Raw genomic sequence first — 23,921 nt, 5'->3', positions numbered from 1 at the left:
TTTGTCCAATTTCTATTATTTTTCCCGCGACCTGTGGGGCCTGGTAGAGACTAAGAGCTTCATGCGCACCTCAAACGGACTTAAATATATACGCACGTGTGACCCCACCTTAAGGCAGAGAGCGAATGTGGTATAGCAGTTCGCTAAGTAGACAAAAGACCAATCAGATTAATGGTAGAAACCAGAGAAACATGAAAGACATATGAATATTTAATGATGTGGTCCGCATCATCCATTGAGCCGGCCGGCTTACCAACCATCAACGCTAATGGTGTACAGTTGATAATGACTCTCTATTCTATTTCTCCGTTCAGCTGAGCAATGTGTTTCAAAGGCCATTGTAATTGTACAACCCAGCAAATATGTTTCCAAGGTATTGTCCGAGTTAATCGCGAGCGTCGTCTTTGCAACAATTACTGTAGAAACGTGTACACGAAGAAGCCGAGCCGTATGTGTGAGTCAACCCATAGACGCACTGTTTGTACGTTTTCTCTCCGGCTGTACGCATTTGTTTCCACTGCTAAGATGAGGAAGTTTATGCTCCTGGAGGAGACATTCCAGACATTGTGATCCGCCCTGCCTCCCAGAACACCATCATAGACATTAAAGGTATGTCTTGTATAATCTTGTATAATTTTGGCGCCAAAACCACAAATGCTCTAGATCTGAATGTCAAAATCTTTATTCTGATTGACATTTCCATTTAATTCTTTTAACATATTCGCGTAATTTTCTCATAGTTCAAGCGTTGGTAAATTTGGGGGAAATTCGGACAACTCAAGCGGTGGTGGAATATATATGCACATTTCAAGATGTTCTTGTGACACAGCTAAGTCGGATTCATACGTTATGAACATCTCTGTGTACTGTGATGATTTAGATTTGCAACAGAACTTTACAATGTAGGAAAATGACCAAGGGCGGTGACTTTTTATGTTTTGATCGCTCAGATACTACACTACACGTTTCTAACGCGGCAGATGTCAAAACACCGCCTAGTAAAATGAGCGTCGAAACTGAATTGGGAAAGAAGACAGATGTTCAAGACAAGGTGGTTCCGAAAGTCGGCGAGATGCTGACATACAACCAAATCCAGGCAGCCCAGCGCCTGCTGCGCCGCCAGTACCCGACAATCCAAGGGCTGGACGACCCTGTACACGGTCTCTATGACGTGGGATTCGCCAAGATGACGGGGAAGGGCCTACAAATCCACCACGGCGGTAACATGCACTGGGTTTTGTCGTCATACACAGACGGCCAGGTGTGCCTGTATGACGGTCTTGGCGTGTCCATGATGACCAAACCTCTGCTGATCCAGCTTTGCCAGTCTTACGCCGCGTTTGCTGACAAAGAAACAGACACCCTGCCCGTCGTGTTGCCAGAAGTGCAGAGTTATTGGAATGAAAACGATTGCGGGCTGTTCGCCATCGCCTGGGCAGTGGACATCGCAGAGGGGCAAGACGTGAGCAGGGTTGTGTACGACGAAAGGAAGATGAGGAGCCATTTGGAGACGTGCTTCGAACAAGGGAAGCTCACACCGTTTCCACGCCTGACCAGCCGCAGAAAGAGGGTCGGTCCAACCAGAGCACACCAAATCTCGCTGGTCTGCCGCTGCGAACAAGGAGGGCGTCTAGGAAGGATGGAGAGGTGCAAGGCATGCCGGAGGATGTTTCACGTCAGCTGCCTGCCAGTCAGCCCTCCTCGTGATGGAACATGGGCATGTGACGACTGCGTTATGTAAAATAAAAGACAGTATTTACTGATAAAAAAAGAATGTATTTACTGCAGCGTAAAATCTGTTGCATTGCATGTCGTTTGAAGTAAAGGGTGTTTGTTACAAAGTCACTCAAAAATGGGAACCTTGCGTGGCCTTCTCTGGAATGATGGCTAGATGTCGAAGTGGTCGTTACTGCTTGAGATTCGTTTGCAATTTTTTTGTAATATTGCCGAATTATTGTCTCATTTAGCATTATCTAGTCAAATAACTTTTAAAATTATTAAATACATGTACTTAGATAAGTGTAATGTACTACGATTATGATGTTATGTATTACGATATAATTATGCTATGCGATTGAAATATTTGTTAATATTTTGATACACCGAATCCCACGAATTGGCGAAAATTTACAGTACACCTCAAATAAGAGTGATGCTTTAATTTACTTAGACTGTCTCAGTATATAGCTACGCAGCACTACCATACAATCGCTGTGTTTTTATGGCTAGACACACTAGCTTCTGTATCTGTATAAATCATGTAACAGGCCATCAACGTAACACACCAGCTTGTTTCTGCATCTGTATAGCCGGTATAACCGCATAGAAATTATGTGAATTTCATACTTGTGACATGTTTAAGTTACTTACATGTTAAGGTGCACATTACCATGCATGGATTATGTAAATATCATAGTAATTTGTAATTCAGTCAATGGAACGAACTTTCACACATACAACATGTTCCATTTTGGTAGAGCAAACCATTATTTCAAAATGAATTATTTTAATGACAGCCTTAAATATGAATAATCAATGAGACAAGATGAAGAATTACAAAACCTCAGAATATTTCAAGGAGACATGAAGTTTTTGAACCATTGTTAGTTTGTTACTTCGTTACATAATGAACATTCCTTTCCGCTCTGATTTCAAAATAAAGGCCACTTTCTTTTGCCAAACTTTATATCTGCACACTCGCATTAGTTTGGGGGCTCAGACGATAATCTATGCAACGTGGCCTAATTACTTTGTTACATGATGATTTACCCATCAAACTTACAACGAAAAGGTTTAGAAAAAAAACACGACAACACTTCTTAACAGAGCTCTGTATACTTTAATAAAGCAAAGTCTCACAGATCAAACAAAATATTTGCAGGTACAGTAAGGCTGCCCTACCACACACCCAAAGCCAGCCAAACTTCACACATTGCACAAACCCTGTAAATATTGTGGAATTTTGCAACTCAGTTATTGCTACATTTCTCAGTCTGTACACAAACCATTGATGGCTACATTTTGCCACACACTAGCCAAGTCGTGTATATATAGATATTTAGATATATATAAATATTGAGAGAGTGACAGACTTTTATGACCATTGTATCCTAATGTAACACTTTGAGTGAAAACTTATTTAACCTAGTCCAATCACATGTATAACAAGAAGAACAATTATATAATTGAGACTTTACATAATGTCGCAACTATGAAAAATATATTCAAAGCCATATTTTCAGATGTGGTATTGCAAAGATGACTATGGTCTTGTGCTGTTAACTACTGCGTGTAGAATACACCATATTACGTACGATAGACTCTGGGTTACGATTTTGTTCCCACCAGGAGTAAGTTGTTAGTTCGAACATTGCAATCTGCGCTACAAGGTATAGCGCAATCAAGTCAACTATCTAAGATCTGGACAAGATCAGTACATTCTATCTCATTTGTGATGCTAGAAGAATGCCAGACAGATCCAGGAATGAAAAACATCAGGGTCTTAGACGTGTACAGCTGGGCAATCTACAAAAAGGAGGCGTGCCTGTCGCGAGTCAAGGCACAGATCGTCCCAAATAGCGCATTTCATCCAGTTATCTACAGTAGTTATATTGTACGTAACATAATATTATACATAGTCTTGCCATCATCAGTACGAAATCAGCTCAATACATTTTGTACAACCATAAATAGTCTGTCAGATTGTCTGATTCAAGAGTAATTAATTACAAAGAAGGCTGCCGCAGGCTCTAAGACAACTGCATAGGAGTGCCAAGCAGCAACATCTGATCATGACATGTACAGCTAACAACAAAACTCACACCCCAAAATTATTCACACCCCTTATCAATTTGTTATTTTTCAAGAATGAAATGTAGTGGAGTGGAATTGGTACCATTTCTGAAATTCTGGACGTAATGCTTTTGAAAAAGCATGGGTAAAGTCCTCCTGGACCAAGATATTCTGCAAATGTGTGATTTACTTTTATGTTTCTGACTTGTTCGAAGAAGTACAAAACAACTCTTCACATGATAAATATCTATGAAAAGATATGAGGGGTAGAAGTAATTTTGTTGCTAACTGTACAACATGCCAGTAACACATTGCCTGCATATCCAGCTTATTCCTCACATACACATGCTTATTTTGTACAAGAGAGCACACCTTAGTGTACTGAATAAGTCCCCATTCTACTTGGACTGCAACCTTACTGATTTGATAGAGCGCTCAATGGATTTCATTGATAAAAAAAAACAAATCTTTTACCCTTTTTGTGTTTCGTTGTCTTTTCTGTCATACTTTTTTTTTACATTTTACATGACAATCCAATTCTGAATCCAAGTTAGGTTGCACTGTCACAGAGATATCACAGTTCAATCACCATCTAGTGGAATGGGGGCCTAACATATATGTATCAACTCAGCTTCATTTGTTTCTACCCAAGGCCTTTATAACCAGAGATATCTCTCCACCAGTCTTGTGCTAATTAAACATCCAGTTGGTAAGTCACTGAACAAGAAAATTCTTTGCACCCAGCCAAGTCTTTTCTTCAACCGACGTTTCAGTGACCATCTAAATTGTCCTGTGGAAGGTGACAGACGGTCACTGAAGCGTTGGTTGAAATTTGATGTGTATAAAGAATGTAGTTATTAGCTAATTAAGCATGTACAGCTCAAGCCCTAGGGCCACTGCAGTGCCTTGGGTGGGTAAATGTTATAGATTAGCACAGCAACCACCACCCTCCCCACCTAGTTTGTACAACAGTCACCCATGAAAGGTATCATTACATCTAACTGTTGCTTTACCACAAATTTGTACATGTACATACCTAACAGTTCTTTTGTGCAGGTAAACAACATTATGAATGAAGGCTTAACTATACATATAACCAACACTAAAGGAATTTTTGGCTAATTCCAAAGTTCCGTTTAAGTTTATACTTCATTTCTAAACAGTAGTTAATTTCAGCCTTAACAGCCAACATGTAACAGTTTTGCACTGCAGTAATAAGCCAGTTCCCGGGTTGGACTGTGCATGCATGAGGTCAGAGGTGAAGGCTACAACTTGTTAACAGTTCTTGTTGAGACCATGTTTGAAACATTCATAAATATCCAGATGTGTTGACGAAGGTTACACATGCAGGTAATAGGATACGTAAGATAAGAGTTACTCTGCATGTTTTGTTTATGTCTCAGGGGCCTTCAACTTTGACACAATGCACCACACTGCGCATGAGCGGTCCAAACCATGAAACAGCTTATTATTCCAGCCTAAACTGCATAACAGCATCATAAGCTGACACCCTGAAATTTGTCAGATAGTTAAATTGGTTCCCTGTCTACAACCTGCGTTCCCAGCTGAGATATCTTGAGACTGAGTCCGATGACGTTTACGGTAAAATCTTTGCGACTTCAGGCACTTCCCAGTCTCAAAGTACCAATGCTGAGATACTCATGAATCTACAGTCAAACCTGTACAAGTGACCACCCCTGTATATAAGGACCACTTGGCCAATGTCAACAATTTTTGGTGGTCTCCATTGACACAAGCATTAAGAACCCTATCTGTACTTTTTAGAGTGACCACCTGTCCACATAGACAAGATTTTATATCGGACCCCTGAGTGGTCTTCTTAGGCAGGTTTGACTGTACCATGGGGATACTAATATCATATATATTACCTGGAGTTTCAAGCTTGCACGACTGACTATCACAAGGTCTATGTCTGGTCGAACCCTGAGAAAGAGCATCAAATGATTTGTTTTCGCTGCATCTAGCTTTGGTCACAGATGTACTACTAACGTATCCACGGTTATCTCCTAGCCTGCCGAAACTCCAAGTAAGATGACATCGTCTCACCATCTAATTTTTCATTTTCTAAAATGTTTTGAAGATTACATTTCTTCCGGTGAAGTACTCGATCCCTCCCCCCCGTTGCTAGCGGTGCTTGGTCTCTTCCATGGGCGTGGTTCCGGGGGTGGGGGCCGGCTCGGAGTAGAACTTGTCGATCGTCTCTGCATACATCTTGTTGACGATCGGACGACGCAGCTTCAATGTCGGGCCTGCAAAAATGCGTTTCAGTAAATACCGGTTCATCCTAGGTAGCCTGAATAAGGTGTTTTAACTAGTAGTACATTTCTGCATTTCAGGATATACATTAGGTTCATTGATTGTAGGTATCAAAGCACCATGCACACCCAAACAGTATTGAACATTTCGAAACAAAAAGGCTCTTTATCATGACAGATCTAATTGATCTCAGCCAAATGTGAGGTAAGGTTATCTTGTGCTAAGGTTGTTAGGGACTGCATTCAAATCCATATCAGCCTTCAAACGATATGCAAAACAAACAAACAAACAAACAAATAAAAAAGCATATAGATAGAAACTTTACCCAGTTCTCCCCCCGGGATGGAGAAGTCTTGCTGCAGGAGTAGCCATTTCTGGATGTTCTGTGCTCGGGACGCGGCTCTCTTGTTCGCTCTGGTGATGCCAGCCTACAGAGAAATACACACAAGAACTGTACCATTTACAGATGAAAAAGGACAGGGACTTTCATGAGATCTTCTTCAACTACAGATACCAAGTTGCCTCAACTTTACTCTTTAAGTGCGTTATGTTCTTTTATGTGCAGAGGTTTCATGCCTGAGAGTATTGCCCAAAGCCGCTCCCCCCATGAACTGTAATAGTAGAAAAAAAAAGCTTAAGGAAGCTCCCTAGTCTTTGAGCCCGTAGGTTGTTATGCACTGTGTCTGGGGCACGGCATTGGAAAGCAGAACCAAACCCTCTGCATCCACCACATTTTACCTCCCCAACTGCAATTAGAAAATAGTTGGATTATGCTATGCTATAATCTATGAGCCACTTTATACTTAAGTACAACATCCACAGTTTTATCTTACTGTCGTCTGTGGACTGAAGAAGGTATCGAAAACTTTCCATGCAGACTCCTAACACAGATGATCCAATATGGCGACCAGAAATTGCTTTGATCTTCAAACCAATGGATTGAAGTCATTTGACGTGTTTAGGCAGACCGAGCCTGATTGCTATGGTGCAAACCCTCACCTGGATGGCCTCGGTGATGATGGTGTCTCGCCCCTCGGCGATCTCGGAGGCCTTGGTGGCCTGGCTGCCCACCTTCCGGCAGAAGTCGATGGCCTGCTGGGTCAGGTCGTCTGTCGGGGCTCCCGTTTCCGCATCCATCTCAACCTGGGGGCAAACAGTCACAGGCGAGGGGAAAGTTAATTATCAACCCTTAGTTAATGAACCAATAACCTGTGCCTGTGACAATTCAAAAGCGGCATCTAAGCTGGTTCAGCCATGTCACAAGACTCGCACCAGATAGGCTGGCAAACCAAGTCACGCAATCGTCTCCACAGGGTAAGAGACACAGAGGTGGGGGCAAGTTAATCATCAACCCTCAGTTAAGGTTCTAAGGTAACATGCCAAAAAGCAGTTACTCAAGCAATAGGATATGACTTTGGAAACGGTCAGATGTTTCAGACAGCCATCCGGTGTCTTTCGTCAGTGACACCGGAGAAATCTTGTTGAAGAGATATTTCATATCCTAGCTGTGAACTGATATGCAAAAGAGATCTAGACCGTTTCCAAAGCCATATCCAGTTGCTTGAGTGACTGCTTTTTGGTAATCTTATTACCTGGATGTCTGACCTGCATCAACGTAAAAAAAAGTTTCCACAAACAGCCCGGGTGGGTCCCAGTTTTGAACTGTTATGTCAGCCTTACCTTTGGAGTAAGAAGACAGGAGAGGAACTTCCTCTTGTCCCCGATGAGATGATCTTTATGGTGACCCCAGATAACACAACAGTAGGACAGGAAAGGTTTCTACAAATGGGCTGGTTTGGAAATGTGTCGTTAGCCTTACCTTTGGCGTGAGCAGACAGGAGAGGAACTTCCTCTTGTCCCCGATGAGCATGGCGTTGCTGATGATGGGCAGCTCCTCCTTCACTGTGTCCTCGATGAGGACCGGGGGGATGTTTTCTCCTCCTGCCGTGATGATCAGCTCTGTAACACAGAAAGGAATTTAGGGTTAATGCCCTGCCCTGAGGTGTATATAGTATCATTTGATTTATGACTAGTTGTTTGCCATTCACCAGCGAATAAATCCACATAGTGAGTGGAGTTCACACACGTACACAAACATACATACAGCAATTCTAATGTCCAAATTTGGTGTCCAATCGATTTTCGATTCAGTTCAGTATAGCACTTCCCACATGCACATTAACGAAAAGGGCCACAGTCCACAGGACGGGTCACTTTAAGCCGTGGTCCGCTGTTCTCGTCAAAAAGAGCAAGGGGAATTTTCCTTGGTGTAAGTAGGCATCCTTCCATCTTTACAGAAGGTATAATGTAACCAGGAATTTAAAGTTTATGTCCCGATTTAGGACTAGTTGTTTGACATAACCACCCAATTGATGAGAGTACTCACACCACCACTGGCCGTTACGGTGAAAACGTCCTATAATGGGTGAATGTTGGTGAAACACGGTGAACTACGGTGAAAATGTGTCACCCGGATTCGCATTGTTCCCATGTAAATATGGAGGGGTGAAAGCGAATCTTGCACCTACGTGACAAAAGAGTAAAACGTGGTGAAATGAAGGTTTCACCCCTAGTGAAACAAACAGCAATTACGTTATTGTGTGCGTTGTTTCACGAGCGCTAGCGACGTGCCCGGCGCTGTCCAGTCTACGGCACTGGGACAGAAGTCTGCCCGCCCAGTTCCTCAGCGCAAGCCGGGGATTTTTTACGCTCCCTCCGCACGCCGGGCAAATTTTAACGGTTACAGCTCGGCGCTATCTGTAACGGCACTGGGACTGAAGACTGCCCGCCTAGTTCCAGGCTTTTTTTACGCTTGCGACCCAGTCACATATTTCTGGGTCGGAACCAAAGTTTGATTTGCCGCATGCTTGCAAGTAATTAATTTTTCATTCTGAAATCGAGAGCGCCATGACAGGACTTGTATCTGACAAATAGACTAACCCTCTTTTGTATCGAGAGCTCAGACATCTAAGCGCGTCTAATAAACTTATAAAACACATTTTAAAACATGATAAAACATCGTGTCCGGGCGTTTTACCAGTCAAATACGGCGCTAAATCGACTCCGGCCGCCATGACGCCCGCTCAGCGTCTGCAAGCGTGCAGGACGTGCACGTGACCGGAATACGCACCTCCGATTGGTTGATCATACAGCTGTAGGGGGTTCCCCTCTATGATCTGCGCTCTGATTGGTCGAGCTGCAGAATTCTTTCTTTGCTGCCCCATGATGCCTTGCGCCCACCCGCGCGTCAAACAAAATTTCTTTGTATGAAAAATGTTACATTTCTACGCACAAAAACGCTATATTCCACAATTACATTGCAATATTCTCGTAAAGAAATACACAATTACAATAGTCTTTCGAGAAAGCATGCATTTATATCCGCATTTATGGGAGAATTTAAGCTGGGAATGTCAAGATACGGCCACGGAAAATTACGGCTCCCGACAACAACAACAACAAAACTTACTCAGAGGATCTAAAAAAGACGTAGAATATATTTCCTAGTGTTGCACATGCTGTAAAACTATGAGTTATTGGAAGATTTTCCTGCATGGATGATTCGGGCCGGGTAGAAGCTGCATGACCGCCAGTCCAGTCCGGTACCTCGCCAGCCAGCGTCGCTTGGTAGATCCAAGGAGGTTAAAAATCACTTGTTTTTTTTAAACCTCCTTGGTAGATCTGATATTTTCCACCAGTTCCATTTTCTTTATCTTTATGATATACAAACTATGATCCAAAGTTGCTCAAAATCATGGTGTTTTCCGAACGCAGTATGGGAAGGTAACGTTAGGTGACTCTCATGGTAACGTTATCCCAAGGACGTTGTATGCATGCCAAAATTGCTGGTTTTCCGTCATTTTTCGGGAAAAGAAACACTCTGGTAGCAAAACTCCCCACGATGTCACCACGGTTTTCGATTGATTTTTTTTAAATAGTGTGGATAGGGTCTAATACCAACCAACAGCGGTAAAATTTCCCCAGCTTGTGCTGATGAACTGGGCGGGCGTTCTACACTCCCAGCACCGGCTAGATAGCGGCGAGTTACCGATGGTATGTTTCTTTGTCTATGGAGTTGCGCGCGCCCGTACCATGACACCTTTCACCGGAGGTGTTAATTTCAGCGGGGTGAAACACGGTGAATTTTCTATTGTGTCCTGGTGCAAAGTAAACACTTGGCATTTCACCCCATCCTTGCATAATCTACTCAAAATATGTGATAATTGCTCAAAATTAACCCCTTGCAGAGTAAACATAAAAGGGGTGACTTTGACTCAGAACAATCAGAGTACCGATTTTAACCGTACTTTCACTACCATTCACCCATTATAGGACGTTTTCACCGTAACAGCCAGTGGTGGTGTCAGGGAAGCGAAACGCGCATGTACACAAACACACATACAGTAATTCCAGTCCAAATCTAGTATTCCAATAAATTTTCAAAAGATTTCAGTGTAGCTCTTGCCACATGCATGCTACTAGAAAGGGCTACAATCCTTAGGACGGGACATTTTAACGCTTAAAAGCTGTGGTCCACTATGCTAGTTGAAAAGAGCTAAGAGATCCCCGGTACAACAAACCTGTAAATACTGTACATAGCGTCTGTTTTCTATGTCACGATAGAACAATTGAAGAGTAGCTCAACTTTCCATTGACTTGACTGAGTTTGAGATCACTTTCACTCTTTCACTTTCACTCCCCCACCTTTGATCCTGCCAGTGATGTAGAGGAATCCTTCCTGGTCCTTCTTGCCGAGGTCTCCGGAGTGCAGCAGCCCCTCCTCATCCAGAGCCTCCCGAGTCTTATCCTCCATCTTCAGGTAACCCATGAACACGTGGCGCCCGTAGAAACACACCTGGCCAAGGGAACAAGGCATGATCAGTTATGTCTTATCTTCAGGTAACCCATGAACACGTGACGCCCGTAGAAACACACCTGGCCAAGGGAACAAGGCATGATCAGTTATGTCTTATCTTCAGGTAACCCATGAACATGTGACGCCCGTAGAAACACACCTGGCTGAGGGAACAAGGCATGACTCAGTTATGTCTTATCTTCAGGTAGCCCATGAACATGTGACGCCCGTAGAAACACACCTGGCCAAGGGAACAAGGCATGATCAGTTATGTCTTATCTTCAGGTAACCCATGAACACGTGACGTCCGTAGAAACACACCTGGCCAAGTGAACAAGGCATTACTCTTATTTTCAGGTAACCAATGAACACGTGGCGTCCGTAGAAACACACCTGGCCAAGGGAACAAGGCACCAGTTTTACTGTTTTCTCAAGAAAAAAAATATTACTTGGTTATGTAGAGTGTGAAGTAATACATGAATATGTGACGTCCGTAGAAACACACCTGGGAATGGGAATAAGGCACCAATGTTACTGTGGGGGGACCTCTTTCCTGTCTTCTCAAGAAAAAAGACATCACTGAGTAATGTAGCATGTGTAGTCCAGAGGATACATGTAGTGACGTTGCCTCTGGACCAAGACGTTAGGAGTTTGACTCCAGGGCTCGAAATACTTTATTCTGCACACCTGCACTGGTGCAGGTAACATTGAAAATTACCTGCACCAGACAAATTTTACCTGCACCACTATGAATTTAGGAAGTATGGATCATACTGAAATTGTTCAGGAACTATAGCTATTTTTTCTGTTATACTTTATAAGTGGTAACAGTCAATGCAGCTAATAACAATCCAGATACACCTACATCATACTATTCATAGGACATTTATGAATAAAACCCAGTACATGGACCAGTGCAGGTTAGGTGCAGGTAGACACCAGAAATACCTGCACAGCTCCAATTTTACCTGCACTAAGGTGCATATGCAGGTGGTATTTCGAGCCCTGGAATCCCAGTTGTTGCTACTCACACAACATGCATGATTCTGGTAAAGGATTGCAGTCCTTAGGACAGTCACAGTTTATCGTACTTGACAAGAAGATCTAGGGGAATGTCCCTGGTACAATGAACCTGTACATATTGTGTTTGTCTTTTGTGTCACAACTAGTGGAAGAATAACTCCATGAAGAGTTTACTCCAGGGATAAACAAGTCCACTAGCCCTATTGTCCCGGGCAAGTGAAAGTGATGGTCGGCAAGTGCTCATCCTATCCCACTTGTCCGATGGGCAAGTAAGATTTTTCAATGAGTGAGATTTTTTTATACTTGCCACTTTTCAGTCCTGGCATCAAGCATTGGTCAACAAAGAAAAATAGAGCCAATAACAAGAATTCCATCGATGAAAGTAAAAATACATGTCATTTATTAAATTTTGGGCAAGTGGAAAGTTAGTTCGGCCAAGTAAATTTTCTATGTACTTGCCCGATAGGACAAGTGAATTTTAAAAAACTTGTCCAACCCTGAGGAAAAATTGAGGGAAGGTGGAAGTTGTCTCACCTCTCCGATCCCCTCGTCGTCAGCGTTCTTGATGACGGTGGTGACACCCGGGAACTCGGAGCCGCAGCTGCCCACGCGGAAGTGGTGGGGTAGAGACATGGTGTGGGGACCTGTGGGAGAACACAGCACGCAGTCAGATCACAGACATAGATACTCATTCATTCCCTAAGGAGAAAACATAAGTTTTTGCTGGTGTGTTCTTTTTTTCTTCCTCCTAGCAGAAAGGGTTTATGGAAAAGGCTGAGCTGTGCACCAGGCCTGGCTACCTGGGCTGGCTATCACTTCAGGCTACTCAGATACTTTGGGGCGAGCCTAATGGTATAGTATTGTATGCGAGTAGCTTGACACAAGGCTAGAGGGAAAACATTCTGCATTTGGGCAAAAATGTTGCCTTTCTATTTCAAATTAAAGGTGAAAGAACACAGCAAGCATTCAGGCCACACCAATTTAATTTCTTGGTTCACGGATTCGCTCGCTCTTATTTTTTGAAAAAAAAAATGAAAATAAAAATCACCACTCAGCACATTTTCCCCATTAATGAAAACATTGACCAACTTTCTGGTGTAGCAAATTGACCTTTATATCATAAGCTCCTTAAAGTGTGGGTATTATTATTGAAGTTATATTTTTCATTCATGAAGAATGGGACAAACATAAAAACTGACACTACTTTTGTAATTTTCAACGAACAGGTGCTGTTACTGTACAGTAATAGTGTTTTTGTACTTTTTTTAAGCTGAAAACTTTTTATCCTTTATGTTTTGGATTAGCCCTTACCTTTACCCCAACCATTTTACATTTTTTTTATTTTTTTTTATTTCGCCCTCTCGCTCCATATTTTTTATGGAAAAATCCATGAACCAAGAAATTAAATTGGTGTGGCCTCAGATCACAGACACAGATTCACACATTGCAGTGCTCAGTGGCACACAATACATGGCAGCAAGTTTCCTTGCTGTTTCAGTAGTGGGGAATACTTTTACAGTAAGATGTTGCTATTCCTTCTCCTTTAAAATGGTGGTGTGGAAGGGGGATCTTGGCCCTTCTGCAGTGTGATTTTGAAAATGTAGAGTAAAAAGCTGGCATTGAAAGGGTACCCATCACGTGACTTAACTTTGTCACGTGTAAACTGAAGGATTTTTTGGTCAATTTGGAGTGGCATATCCTTATATTTCATATTTGATTGACATTTATAAATGTTGAAAATTAGCATAGTGGTCCTCATTTTAGCATGGGGATCACAAATTATAGCGTAGTGGCCTGTTAAGCTAAAAATGCACTAGCCAGAGCATTGTACATGCATGTAAAAATGCAACGGAAAACCTAAAAACCCGACCTGTGCTCTCGCTCATCCCGTAGAGCTCGTACAGCGGAACGTTGATGCTCATGAAGTACTGGAGCGTCTCCATGGCGATGGGCGCGGCTCCCGAGTACTGCAGGCGGCACCTGTCCAGCCCCAGTGCCTTGCGGATGGTCCTGAACACCACCGCGTTGGCGACCGTCCAGCCCCAGGGGGGCGATTGTCTGGGGGGAGAACAGACGGATTGTTGTATGTGTAAGACTAACACAAGGCCTTGTAGTACATATAGAATACAACACGGTGTATTCCGTATCTAGGTACCAGTCTGACCTGCAGGAGGGCTGGGACCAAGGGTGATACGGAATTCATCAATAGACATGTTTTTTTTGTTGTTGTTGTTGTCATACCCAGAAAACACTGATTTAATTGCCAAACTACTCATAAAAAGGATAAAACTTGAGACATTGTTGCAACCTGCACCAAGAACATTATTCTTTAAAAACGTTATTGCAGCCCAGGTAAGACATAAATTCATGGAAAATACTTTTCAGTCAAAAACTTGGATTAAAACACAAGGTTTGAATTTTGGGCAAGTAAATTTTTTATGTACTCACTAGGATATTACCAGCAAAATGTAGAACTAGCTTTATGGCTAAAGGGAGTCAAAATAAAAAATATAAACGAAACTGCATTAACTTCAGGGGACAACAGACACCATGGTCATATCTGTAGTTCTGGGAAAATACGAATCTGTATCTGTATCTATATAGCCGGTATAACCGCCCTTCGGCGTAATACACCAGCTTCGCGGTGCAGCAGCAGCTGGTTATATTACACTGAACGATCCGTCACACCTAACTTCTGCACATCTATCTGCAAGCGTTCTTTAAAACTATCCAGAGAAGATGCCCCTACTGTGCTTGGTGATAACACATGTACACATGTTCATATGCATGAACATACCCTTTCATGATGTTCATGTTGCCGGCGAGGCCGACACCTTTGGCCCAGGTGGCCAGTTTCTTTTTCATGCCGCGGCTCTCCCTGCCGATGGCCTGGAGCTTCTCAGCAATCTTCTCCCAGACTCTGGGGACCCCCAGCAGGGCGGTGGGGCGTACCTCCTTCAGCGTCGCTACAAGGGTACCCTGGAAACAACATACATGCATTAACTATGGACACAACACACAAACATTAACCCTGGGCACCCCCAGCAGGGCAGTGGGTCAAACCTCGAGCTCCTTCAGGGTCTGGACAAGGGAACCCTGGAAACAATATACAGACATTAACCCTAGCTACAGGCACAATGCACAATCATACATTAACCCTGGACACAATACACAATCATACATGGGAGCGAAGTAGCTAGGTTATTGCCCCTTTCTGTGGTCACATTTGAAAAGACTTGTTTTTTATAAAAAAAAGGTGGACAATCTACTTCTCTAGACGTTCCCTTACATTGCCCCTTTCTGTGTCCACATGTATAAAGGTGGACGCCCTTGCAAACCTTGGACTTATGAACAACTTACCTTGGACCATACTCACCCACAGAAATTCCAATGGTCTGAAAATGGACTTACTCAGGGAGGACTGAAGATGGACTTACTGCCAAATTGGTGTTAAGGCCTTACTCTGGATAAGAGTCCACCAAAACAAACACAAACAGTTCTCAAATTTGGCAAAATGGGGTGGACTTACTCTGGGACTAACTGCCCCTTTGACACAAGTAAGTCCACCTTCAGTCTACATCCATCCTCTACTCTTCTACTTCTAGGCGTTCCCTTACCTTCAGGGCGCCAGGCTGAGCGAAGTATGTGCTGCCGGTGTTGCACATAGGAGCGAAGTAGCTAGGCTATTGTTCCTTTCTGTGTTCACATGTAAAAAGACTTATTTTTTATACAAAGGTGGACTATCTCCTTCTCTAGAAGTTCCCTTACCTTCAGGGCGTCAGGTTGTGCAAAGTATGTGCTGCCGGCATTGCACATGGGGGCAAAGATGTCTAGCATCTGACCCGCCACGTGGCTGAGGGGGAGGTAGCTAACGCTGATCTCCTTCCCCATCCGCAGAGAGGCGTACTCTGAGGCGTAGTGAGCTGTCCACGTGATCTGGGGAAGGGAGAGGAATAGTTTCAGCTTTGTTCACAGTTTCATCACGTTAGTGTGTCGAACAATAACAATGTTTGTTGTACATGCACAACCATGAGGAGATTAGTTTCATAGTTTCAGTTTTATTTGTAAGGCATAGTGAGTTGTACACGTGATCTGGGGAAGGGAGGAGTAAAATAGTTTCAGTTTTAGTTGAACAAAGTCTTCTTTATTACACAACCTTTCTTTAATTCTTCAGTAAACGTTTCGACAACCATCTGTAGCTTTCATGTTGCCTTCCTTCAATTCTTACTGAAGAATTAAAGGAAGGTCGTGTAACGAAGAAGACTTTGTTCAATGCATTGATCTACCAACCTGATGAAACTATGAGTTGCGGTTTATTTGTGAATGATAGTTTCATCTGGTTGGTATTTCATGGAAAATAACGTTCTTCGTACACAACCAAGTGTTTTGTTCATCAAACGTTTCAGTCCTAAAGAAAATTCTGACTCATTCACTTTGCACTGCAGCATAGGTGTTGCCGCCTCGGGTATGATATAAATACTATTATGCACAGTTCTATTGTTTTGCAAGCAAGCAGAAAGAAAACCTCCTTCACAAAGTTAAAAATGGGAGCCTTTGCAAAAGTAAGTCAGAGTACAAAATATTCCCTACTTACATTATCGTGACTGAGCATGGCTCCCTTGGGGTTTCCGGTGGTGCCTGATGTGTAGATGAGTATACAGCACTGGTTGGGCACCTGGGCAGAGATGCGATCCTCCAGAACCTTATCCGCCACATCAGAGCCCAGCTGCATAAACTCCTCCCACTGTTGTGCACAAGACATACATAATACATTTATCAGTAAGCATGGATGATACACAACAACTCCTCCTAGGGAAAAAATGTTGTGTTTCCTGTTTTAGTCCTGAAAAAATCAAGGTTGGTAGGTACATGTAAGGATTATCTTTTTTTTTTTTGTTATCTTTTTTAGGCTTGCCAAAACTCTAGTGAGACATGTCATAATACAGTTGAACAAAGTAAAATGAGGTCTTTCAATGTCAAACTTTAATTTTGTGCATAATGGATACATTTGTCCAGCATTAGATAGGACAAGCAGTATTTTTATTTCAAAAAGAAGCAGGCTAAATAGAAATGGGAAACTATGTGAATTCACTGTCCACCCAAAAAAACTCTAGGGTCGGCAGGATTTTCTAGGGTACGGTCAGGAAACATATTTTTTCCTAGGCCTAAAATAAACATGATTTGGGGTTGTAGTACGTACTACTATGTATGGAAATACATGAAAGAACGATCAGTTAAGTGTGTTACAACAGTTCTTCGTTTCTAGCTGTGAATGCACAAATGAGAGACACTGACCGTGTAGAGGTTGGGGCGTTTCTGCTCCAGCGCTCCTGTGTACTGCACTACAGCCTTCAGGTGGGGCAGCTTGTCCCAAATCTACGGTAGGAGGAACAAAATATGTTTTAAACAAGACTCTTCATGAAGACATTCATCTCCTAAAGGTAAAGGTAGTACCATAGCCTCTTTATGTCCATAGGAACAGTGGGTTGGTATCCAAGCAGTATTGGAAGGTGGAGCCCAACTCTCTCCTCCCACCACCTTTTACCTCCCAACTGAAGTCAGGTACCCATTTTTACACCTGGGTAAAGTGAGGAAAGTCGTGTTCAGTGCCTTTCCCAAGCCCAAGCGTACAAAGACAATGGCAGCATGACAAGATTTAAACCCAGCGTGAAGAATGCTGTCCAGATGTGACTGTAAAAAACTGTATCGCCCTCTGTATCATAGTCCATGACCAGAGTAGATTTCCTGATCTATGCAGCCTCTTTAATCCCTAAATATAACTTTGACTATTCACGCAAATAGTTACTGTAATTCACATTGTCTTCTTGGTACCAAACTTTCACAATCTGAGAAGATTTAACTTGTTCTCGGAACTAAATGTTTACCGTGGCAGCAGGTGTGCATAAAAAAGTAGGTAATTTATTTGTTATCGGTAATGATAAATTCATGTTACTGTCGTCACCGTGAAAACCGTGAACATAAAAAAGTACACTGAAAAAAATCAGGAATTACAGTAGTTACATTTTAAAATGCTCTATGTAATATCAAGTTATGGTTTGGATATTTTCCCACCTTGAGGATCTTCTGGAGCTGAACGTTGTTCTCCACAACGATGACATTTGCCTCGCAGCTGTCGGCCACGTAGCGACATGCCTCGGCGTTGTTTGTTGTGTAGATGCCAACACCAAAACCACTGCAGATGGACAGGAAAAAACAACACATTTCACTCACTCACACTCACTATCCAGTATATATGTTTGGATTATTGCTTGAAGATTCCCTAGGTTCCTGGAATACATAAGATCATACAGAAGATCCACAGGCTGCCATGGCCCCAATACTGCCCTCTTTCAAGAGACAATTGCAGTAACTGAAACGATGAAGGTATACAAATGTAGTGCCCATACACCAACTTTCATGTTGTTTTGTGATTTTTTTACTACCATGTATTTGTAAGGATGTTGTATGTCTACTGTTTTCTTAAGACCAGATGTTTATGGATCAATTAAGTATTCTGTATCTTTGGTATACTTTGGAAGCTGAACTTTGTACATTCTTCATCTTGCTGAGTATGACCGATGATGACGAAGATGTTAATATATTTTGTCTGACTCTTCTTTCATCTCCTGAATAAAAAGTGATCGATCAACAGGCCGATTTGAGTTTTTCTAAAAAAAAAAAAAACTACCTACCCCGCCGTGCGTAAGCATGTTGACTGATGATGATAGAGAATAAACAATCAAACAAACAAACAAACAATGCAGTTAGACGACCTACCCTGCCAGGATGGCCCTGATGTGACACATGAACCACTCCAGTGAGTTGAACCCGATGAGTGAGTGAGTGAGTGAGTGCGTGCGTGCGTGAGTGAGAAGTGAGTGTAAGGATGACCTACCCTGCTAAGATGGCTCCAACATGATCAATGAACCACTCTGGTGAGTTGAAGCCGATGTGAGTGAGTGAGTGAGTGAGAGAGAGAGTGAGTGAGGGAGTGAGAGAGTGAGTGTGCGAGAGTGAGTGAGTGTGTGTGAGTGAGTGTGTGTGTGTGTGTGAGTGAGTGAGTGTGTGTGTGAGTGAGTGAGTGAGTGAGAGTGAGTGAGTGAATGAGTGTAAGGAGGACCTACCCTGCTAAGATGGCTCCGACATGACCAATGAACCACTCTGGTGAGTTGAAGCCGATGTGAGTGAGTGAGTGAGTGAGAGAGAGAGTGAGTGAGGGAGTGAGAGAGTGAGTGTGCGAGTGAGTGAGTGTGTGTGAGTGAGTGTGTGTGTGTGAGTGAGTGAGTGAGTGAGAGAGAGAGTGAGTGAGGGAGTGAGTGAGTGAGTGAGTGTAAGGAGGACCTACCCTGCTAAGATGGCTCCGACGTGACCAATGAACCACTCCGGTGAGTTGAACCCGATGTGAGTGAGTGAGGTGAGGGAGTGAGTGTGAATGAGTGAGTGGGAGTGAGGGAGTAAATGAATGAGTGTAAGGAGGACCTACCCTGCTAAGATGGCTCCGACATGACCAATGAACCACTCTGGTGAGTTGAAGCCGATGATGCCGACTCCATGGAACCTCTCCAGACCAAGCTGCAGAAAAACAACAGCATCTCGTGAATTTCAACATCACACTATTTCATGATGATGTGTTGACGAAGAATAAGCGAACATACGGTACCAAACTGGTCTATTATGCCTAAATTTTTGTTTCTTCAGACTCTTGCTGTTTCAGTAGCAGAGTACTGTAGATGCATTTAAGTTCTCGGGGATTAAATTTCACGGTAGCGGGAAAAGGGACTTTTCGAGGTGGATTTAAGTTTGCGGTAACACAACAGACTGCAGTCTAATACCATAATAGAAAAATGTTCGCGTTGTTTTCAAAATCGCAGTAAAGTGGCCACCGCTAAAACCGCAAACATTAATCCACCGCGAACATTTCTGCATTTACAGTATATATTTACAAGGAAGGGCTAGCCTTCCTCTTTAATGTGCTTTAGGCACCTTCTAAAACATTTTACCTCCCTTCTGAAAGACAAGAGCAGCCCCAACTGAGAGTTAAGCTACAGGGACATTCCCCTGCCTTCATTTCTTTCATTCATTTTATTTGTTATACCAAAGTTACATCGCTCAGGCTTCAGCCTGTTTTTCAGGACTCCCTGGACACATATAGAAACAGACACCATACAATACTTGGGAACAGACAGTCACATAACCTAGGAATAAGATGACAGTAAAAGTCCTGCCAACAGTATTACCGCATCAGTCCATTTTTAAAAGTTGCTTGTGTTGTCTGTTGTCTCTGAACGGCAGAAAGTTGATTTACCTAAAGGTGATTTCCCAGTTATGCTTGACAAACAAACAAACAAAGGTCGCAAACCTTGATGAAACTTTTGGCGGCCCTGCAGGCATCGTCGTAGTACTGTTGGTACGTCCACTTCACCCACACCTCGTTTCTCTTTACCCCCATGGCGACCTGGTTTGGGTAGTTCTTCACAGCCCTGCAATGAGAAAAATAATAATAAAAAACACAGGAAGTCCATTTGCAAAGATATAATACAAAAACGTGTTGCTGCAGTACCAAGGTCAACCTACAAGGGGCCCAAAATTGTCCCAGCACCATCACCATCCCCACACCTACCCACCCACCGTAAACCATTGCAAACCTTCCAGCAGTTCAAAAGATATACCCCACATAACCTACAGACTGAAAACAGTATGGCAACAATACTTCCATCTTCATAGACGTAATTAGTTGGCAGCTCAAACAAAGTGCAGCATTTTTTAGCAGGCTCACAAGATGGGCTTTTCTTTGTGCTTATCATATGTTGTTTTCTGATTGTATGACAAATGTTATCTTACACAGTTGTTTGAACTGGTAAACTAGGAACTGTATACAAGCCTGCTCTTTTCTAAAGATTTACTTGTCCAAATTTCAGCAAGGTGAAGCAGACATAATTCAATGACTAGTAGGCAACCTCGCCTACCAACTCTAAACCACTGATGACCTCGCCCATGACTAACTTGTACCTAACTCACCTGGTAAACATGCATATGTCTCATTCGTCTAACTCACCTGGTGAACATGGCGTGGACAGTCTCAGGTGGGCGAGAGAGCGCACCTGTCTCGCTCATGCGCAGCTGCACAGCTCCATCCGCCTGCCACGTCATCAGGCTGTCAGCTGGTACCAACCCCGCTGGGGTCATGCCTGAAAGGCGACAAAGAGATGGCTTTTAAGCCTGCGTATGTAGTCTCATCTACCCTGGGTACCATCCGGATGATAATTAGCTCCTATGTTGGCTTCTGCCACCCGTCTGGAGACTGCACATTCAAAACTTTTGGTGGTGATGTCAATTAATGACTGAATTAAGGAATGGGTTCTAGAAGGCTTGCTCGATGACAACAGGCCTCCCACAAGCGGATGGAGGGTGTTTCGGGTGTTGGAACGCCTGTTCGAGTGAGCGCCTGAACACATTCCTTCATTCGCTGATGTGTAGGGACCAATCAGCGCCTGTGTCCAAACTTTGAATGATTCCAGAAATTTGAGAGACTATATTAGTATATATATATATATAGTGTATGATAAAAGTCGGAGTGAGAAGCGACTGAATATAGTGTATAATAAATGTTAGAACAAACTACTATCTGGCTGGTGCCCAGGCTAAGTCTCATCCTGATGGTAAATTAATCAATCATAGCTTTCTTTGCAATTGGTACATAACCTCAAAGTTAAGCAAAGCCAGCCTGGCATAATCTAGTAATACATAGCTGGCAGGGCTCTATACAGCTCTATCCTCTCTTAAGAATAACTACCGCCCCATTGCTATTTCTAGCCCAATCTTCAAGTTATTCGAATCGCTTCTTCTCAACCGACTGGAGAAGCATCTGACTTCCCCAGCGAACCAATTTGGCTTTAAAAAGCACCATGGTACAGACATGTGCATTTTTGCCCTCAAAGAGATCATCTCCTATTTTAAAAGCCGAAGTTCTCCCGTCTTCATTTGTTTTCTTGATGCCGCCAAGGCTTTTGACAAGGTTAATCACTATGTATTGTTTCAGAAATTGATAGACAAAAACGTACCTGTATACTTAGTGCGTATCATTGTATATTGGTTTAAGATGATAGTCCTCACTGTGCGCTGGGGGACTACCGTCTCAGACAGCTTCAGCCTCGGTAACGGTGTCCCCCAGGGCAGCCTACTGTCTCCGTTATTGTTTAATACGTATGTTGCAGACCTAACTGCGAGGCTTAATTCCGCCAATGTCGGCTGCTTCCTCGGTAAGGTCTGCGTAAATCATTTATTGTATGCCGACGACATCTGCTTGATTTGCCCCTCTGTAAAGGCCCTACAGAAATTGATCAATGTTTGCGAGTCCTTCGGTCTCGCAAATGACATGACATTTTGTGATAGGAAAACGAGTTGTATGTATCTCCCCTGCAAGCGTATCCGCTTACAGGGGACGCCTCCCTCGGTTACGCTCAACAGCAGACCTTTACCGTATGTCCAATCAACCACATATCTTGGCTACCAAATTACTTCTGATCTGTCCGACGATGACTCCATTCGCAAACAAACTCGCTATCTGTACACCAAAGCCAACACCCTATCCCGAACATTCGGTAACTGTTCTGCTGAGACAAAACGAGTCCTGTTCATGTCACATTGTTGTTCCCTGTACTGTGTACAGGTGTGGTCTAATCATAGCGCCGCCGCGCTCCAGAGAGTCAGAGTTGCATTCCACGACGCCCTTAAAATCATGACGTCGCAACCTAGATCCACCAGCAACAGCTGGCTGTTTGCACTGTTGCGCTTAGACACCTTCGACGCCAGGAGGCGTAAGCTGACGCATTCATTTGCGACTCGCCTCCTGGCGTCCGAGAACGATATTGTAAGAGCGCTGGCATGCTCTGATGCTGTCTCCACAAGCACTTTCTGGAGTAACTACTGTAAGGTCGTGCACAGACCACGTGCACGACGAGACGCAATGTGAGTCCTGTATTTTTTATTTTAAACAGTAGATTATTGTTCTTTCTTTTAAATGTACTGTCAATTGTCCGTCCATATGGGCCATAGTGCCTGATAATAAACAGAACTGAATATACAGGGTCAGAAACTTTCTTGTTGGTACGTTAAGCATTACTGACCTTTCTTTGATAGTGATATGTTGACGTCAGCAGCGGACACCCCTCCATTTTCTGCAAGACAAAAATTATGTTATCAACTCACATGTACACAACAAAAGAAACTACACACATACAAACACATACAAACGCACACACAAACATTACACACACACATATACTCAGAGCAGAGATAAGAAAGAAACATTTTATGACCAGCTGGCTTTTCTGATAGTGCTCTACCACATTATAGCTTTTGACTTGACTTGTAGAAAAGGTTACAATCTTTCACTCAAACAAACGCTTAGATATCAGGTTTGATGCAAAAATCTCTCGTTTTTCCTCTCATTACAAAAGACAACGAAAATTGCGAAAAATTCATAGCCAGCCCAAAATAAGCTCAATATACATAGTATTACTTATAATATTGTGGCATTGAAAAGTCAAGTGGCTAGAAGAGTGTACACAAGAGCAAGAGGTCGTGGGTTCCATTCTTGGCTAGAAGTTGTGTCCTTGGGAAAGGCACGTTGAATGACTCCACTCCAACCAGCTGTACAAATGGGTACCTGACTTTGTTTGGTAGCTATAGGTAAAAGGCAATGGGAGGAGCCAGAGAGTGTTGGGCTCCCAAAACTGCGCCACGACCTGCCTCAATAGAGTACAAAAACGGTTAAGGAACATTGTTGGCAGCGACTTATTCGCCACACTACAACCTTTGGCCCAAAGGCGTGATGTAGCTAGCCTAGCACTTTTCTATCGGTACTTCCATGGTAAATGCTCGGCAGAACTTCATTCACTTGTGCCTTCAATACGAACCTTCACAGCAAGAACCCGTTTAGCCACTTCCACGGAAACAAATCATCCTTTTTTCC

General features: G+C 43.0%; 2 protein-coding genes across 5 annotated transcripts in view; one reads left to right on the top strand and one right to left on the bottom strand.

The window, feature by feature from the left end:
- Positions 1 to 281: 281 nt before the first annotated feature.
- LOC118432185 lies at positions 282 to 5,190 on the top strand. Its single transcript, XM_035843718.1, has 2 exons — positions 282 to 609; positions 951 to 5,190. The coding sequence occupies exon 2, from the start codon at positions 1,004 to 1,006 to the stop codon at positions 1,739 to 1,741; it is 738 nt and encodes a 245-aa protein (XP_035699611.1). The 5' UTR covers positions 282 to 609; positions 951 to 1,003; the 3' UTR covers positions 1,742 to 5,190.
- LOC118432136 (long-chain-fatty-acid--CoA ligase ACSBG2-like) overlaps positions 2,826 to 23,921 on the bottom strand; it is a 38,761-nt gene continuing 17,665 nt past the window's right edge. For all 4 annotated transcript variants that reach the window (XM_035843679.1, XM_035843665.1, XM_035843673.1 and 1 more), the window contains exons 3-18: positions 23,074 to 23,124; positions 21,003 to 21,135; positions 20,307 to 20,427; positions 19,431 to 19,519; positions 18,020 to 18,140; positions 17,243 to 17,323; positions 16,542 to 16,691; positions 15,716 to 15,883; positions 14,745 to 14,926; positions 13,818 to 14,005; positions 12,482 to 12,591; positions 10,774 to 10,924; positions 7,889 to 8,028; positions 7,069 to 7,212; positions 6,395 to 6,497; positions 2,826 to 6,062 (exon numbers count right to left, since the gene is read on the bottom strand). In XM_035843679.1, coding sequence (XP_035699572.1) covers positions 5,938 to 6,062; positions 6,395 to 6,497; positions 7,069 to 7,212; positions 7,889 to 8,028; positions 10,774 to 10,924; positions 12,482 to 12,591; positions 13,818 to 14,005; positions 14,745 to 14,926; positions 15,716 to 15,883; positions 16,542 to 16,691; positions 17,243 to 17,323; positions 18,020 to 18,140; positions 19,431 to 19,519; positions 20,307 to 20,427; positions 21,003 to 21,135; positions 23,074 to 23,124 — 2,057 coding nt within the window. In that variant the 3' untranslated portion in view covers positions 2,826 to 5,937. The remainder of the gene's footprint in view (positions 6,063 to 6,394; positions 6,498 to 7,068; positions 7,213 to 7,888; positions 8,029 to 10,773; positions 10,925 to 12,481; positions 12,592 to 13,817; positions 14,006 to 14,744; positions 14,927 to 15,715; positions 15,884 to 16,541; positions 16,692 to 17,242; positions 17,324 to 18,019; positions 18,141 to 19,430; positions 19,520 to 20,306; positions 20,428 to 21,002; positions 21,136 to 23,073; positions 23,125 to 23,921) is intronic.

Source organism: Branchiostoma floridae, chromosome 2, assembly GCF_000003815.2.
Source record: "Branchiostoma floridae strain S238N-H82 chromosome 2, Bfl_VNyyK, whole genome shotgun sequence".
NCBI classification, from domain to species: Eukaryota; Metazoa; Chordata; class Leptocardii; order Amphioxiformes; family Branchiostomatidae; genus Branchiostoma; species Branchiostoma floridae.
The sequence above is the reverse complement of the archived record's forward strand: the minus strand, read 5'-3'. Positions and strand labels throughout refer to the sequence as shown.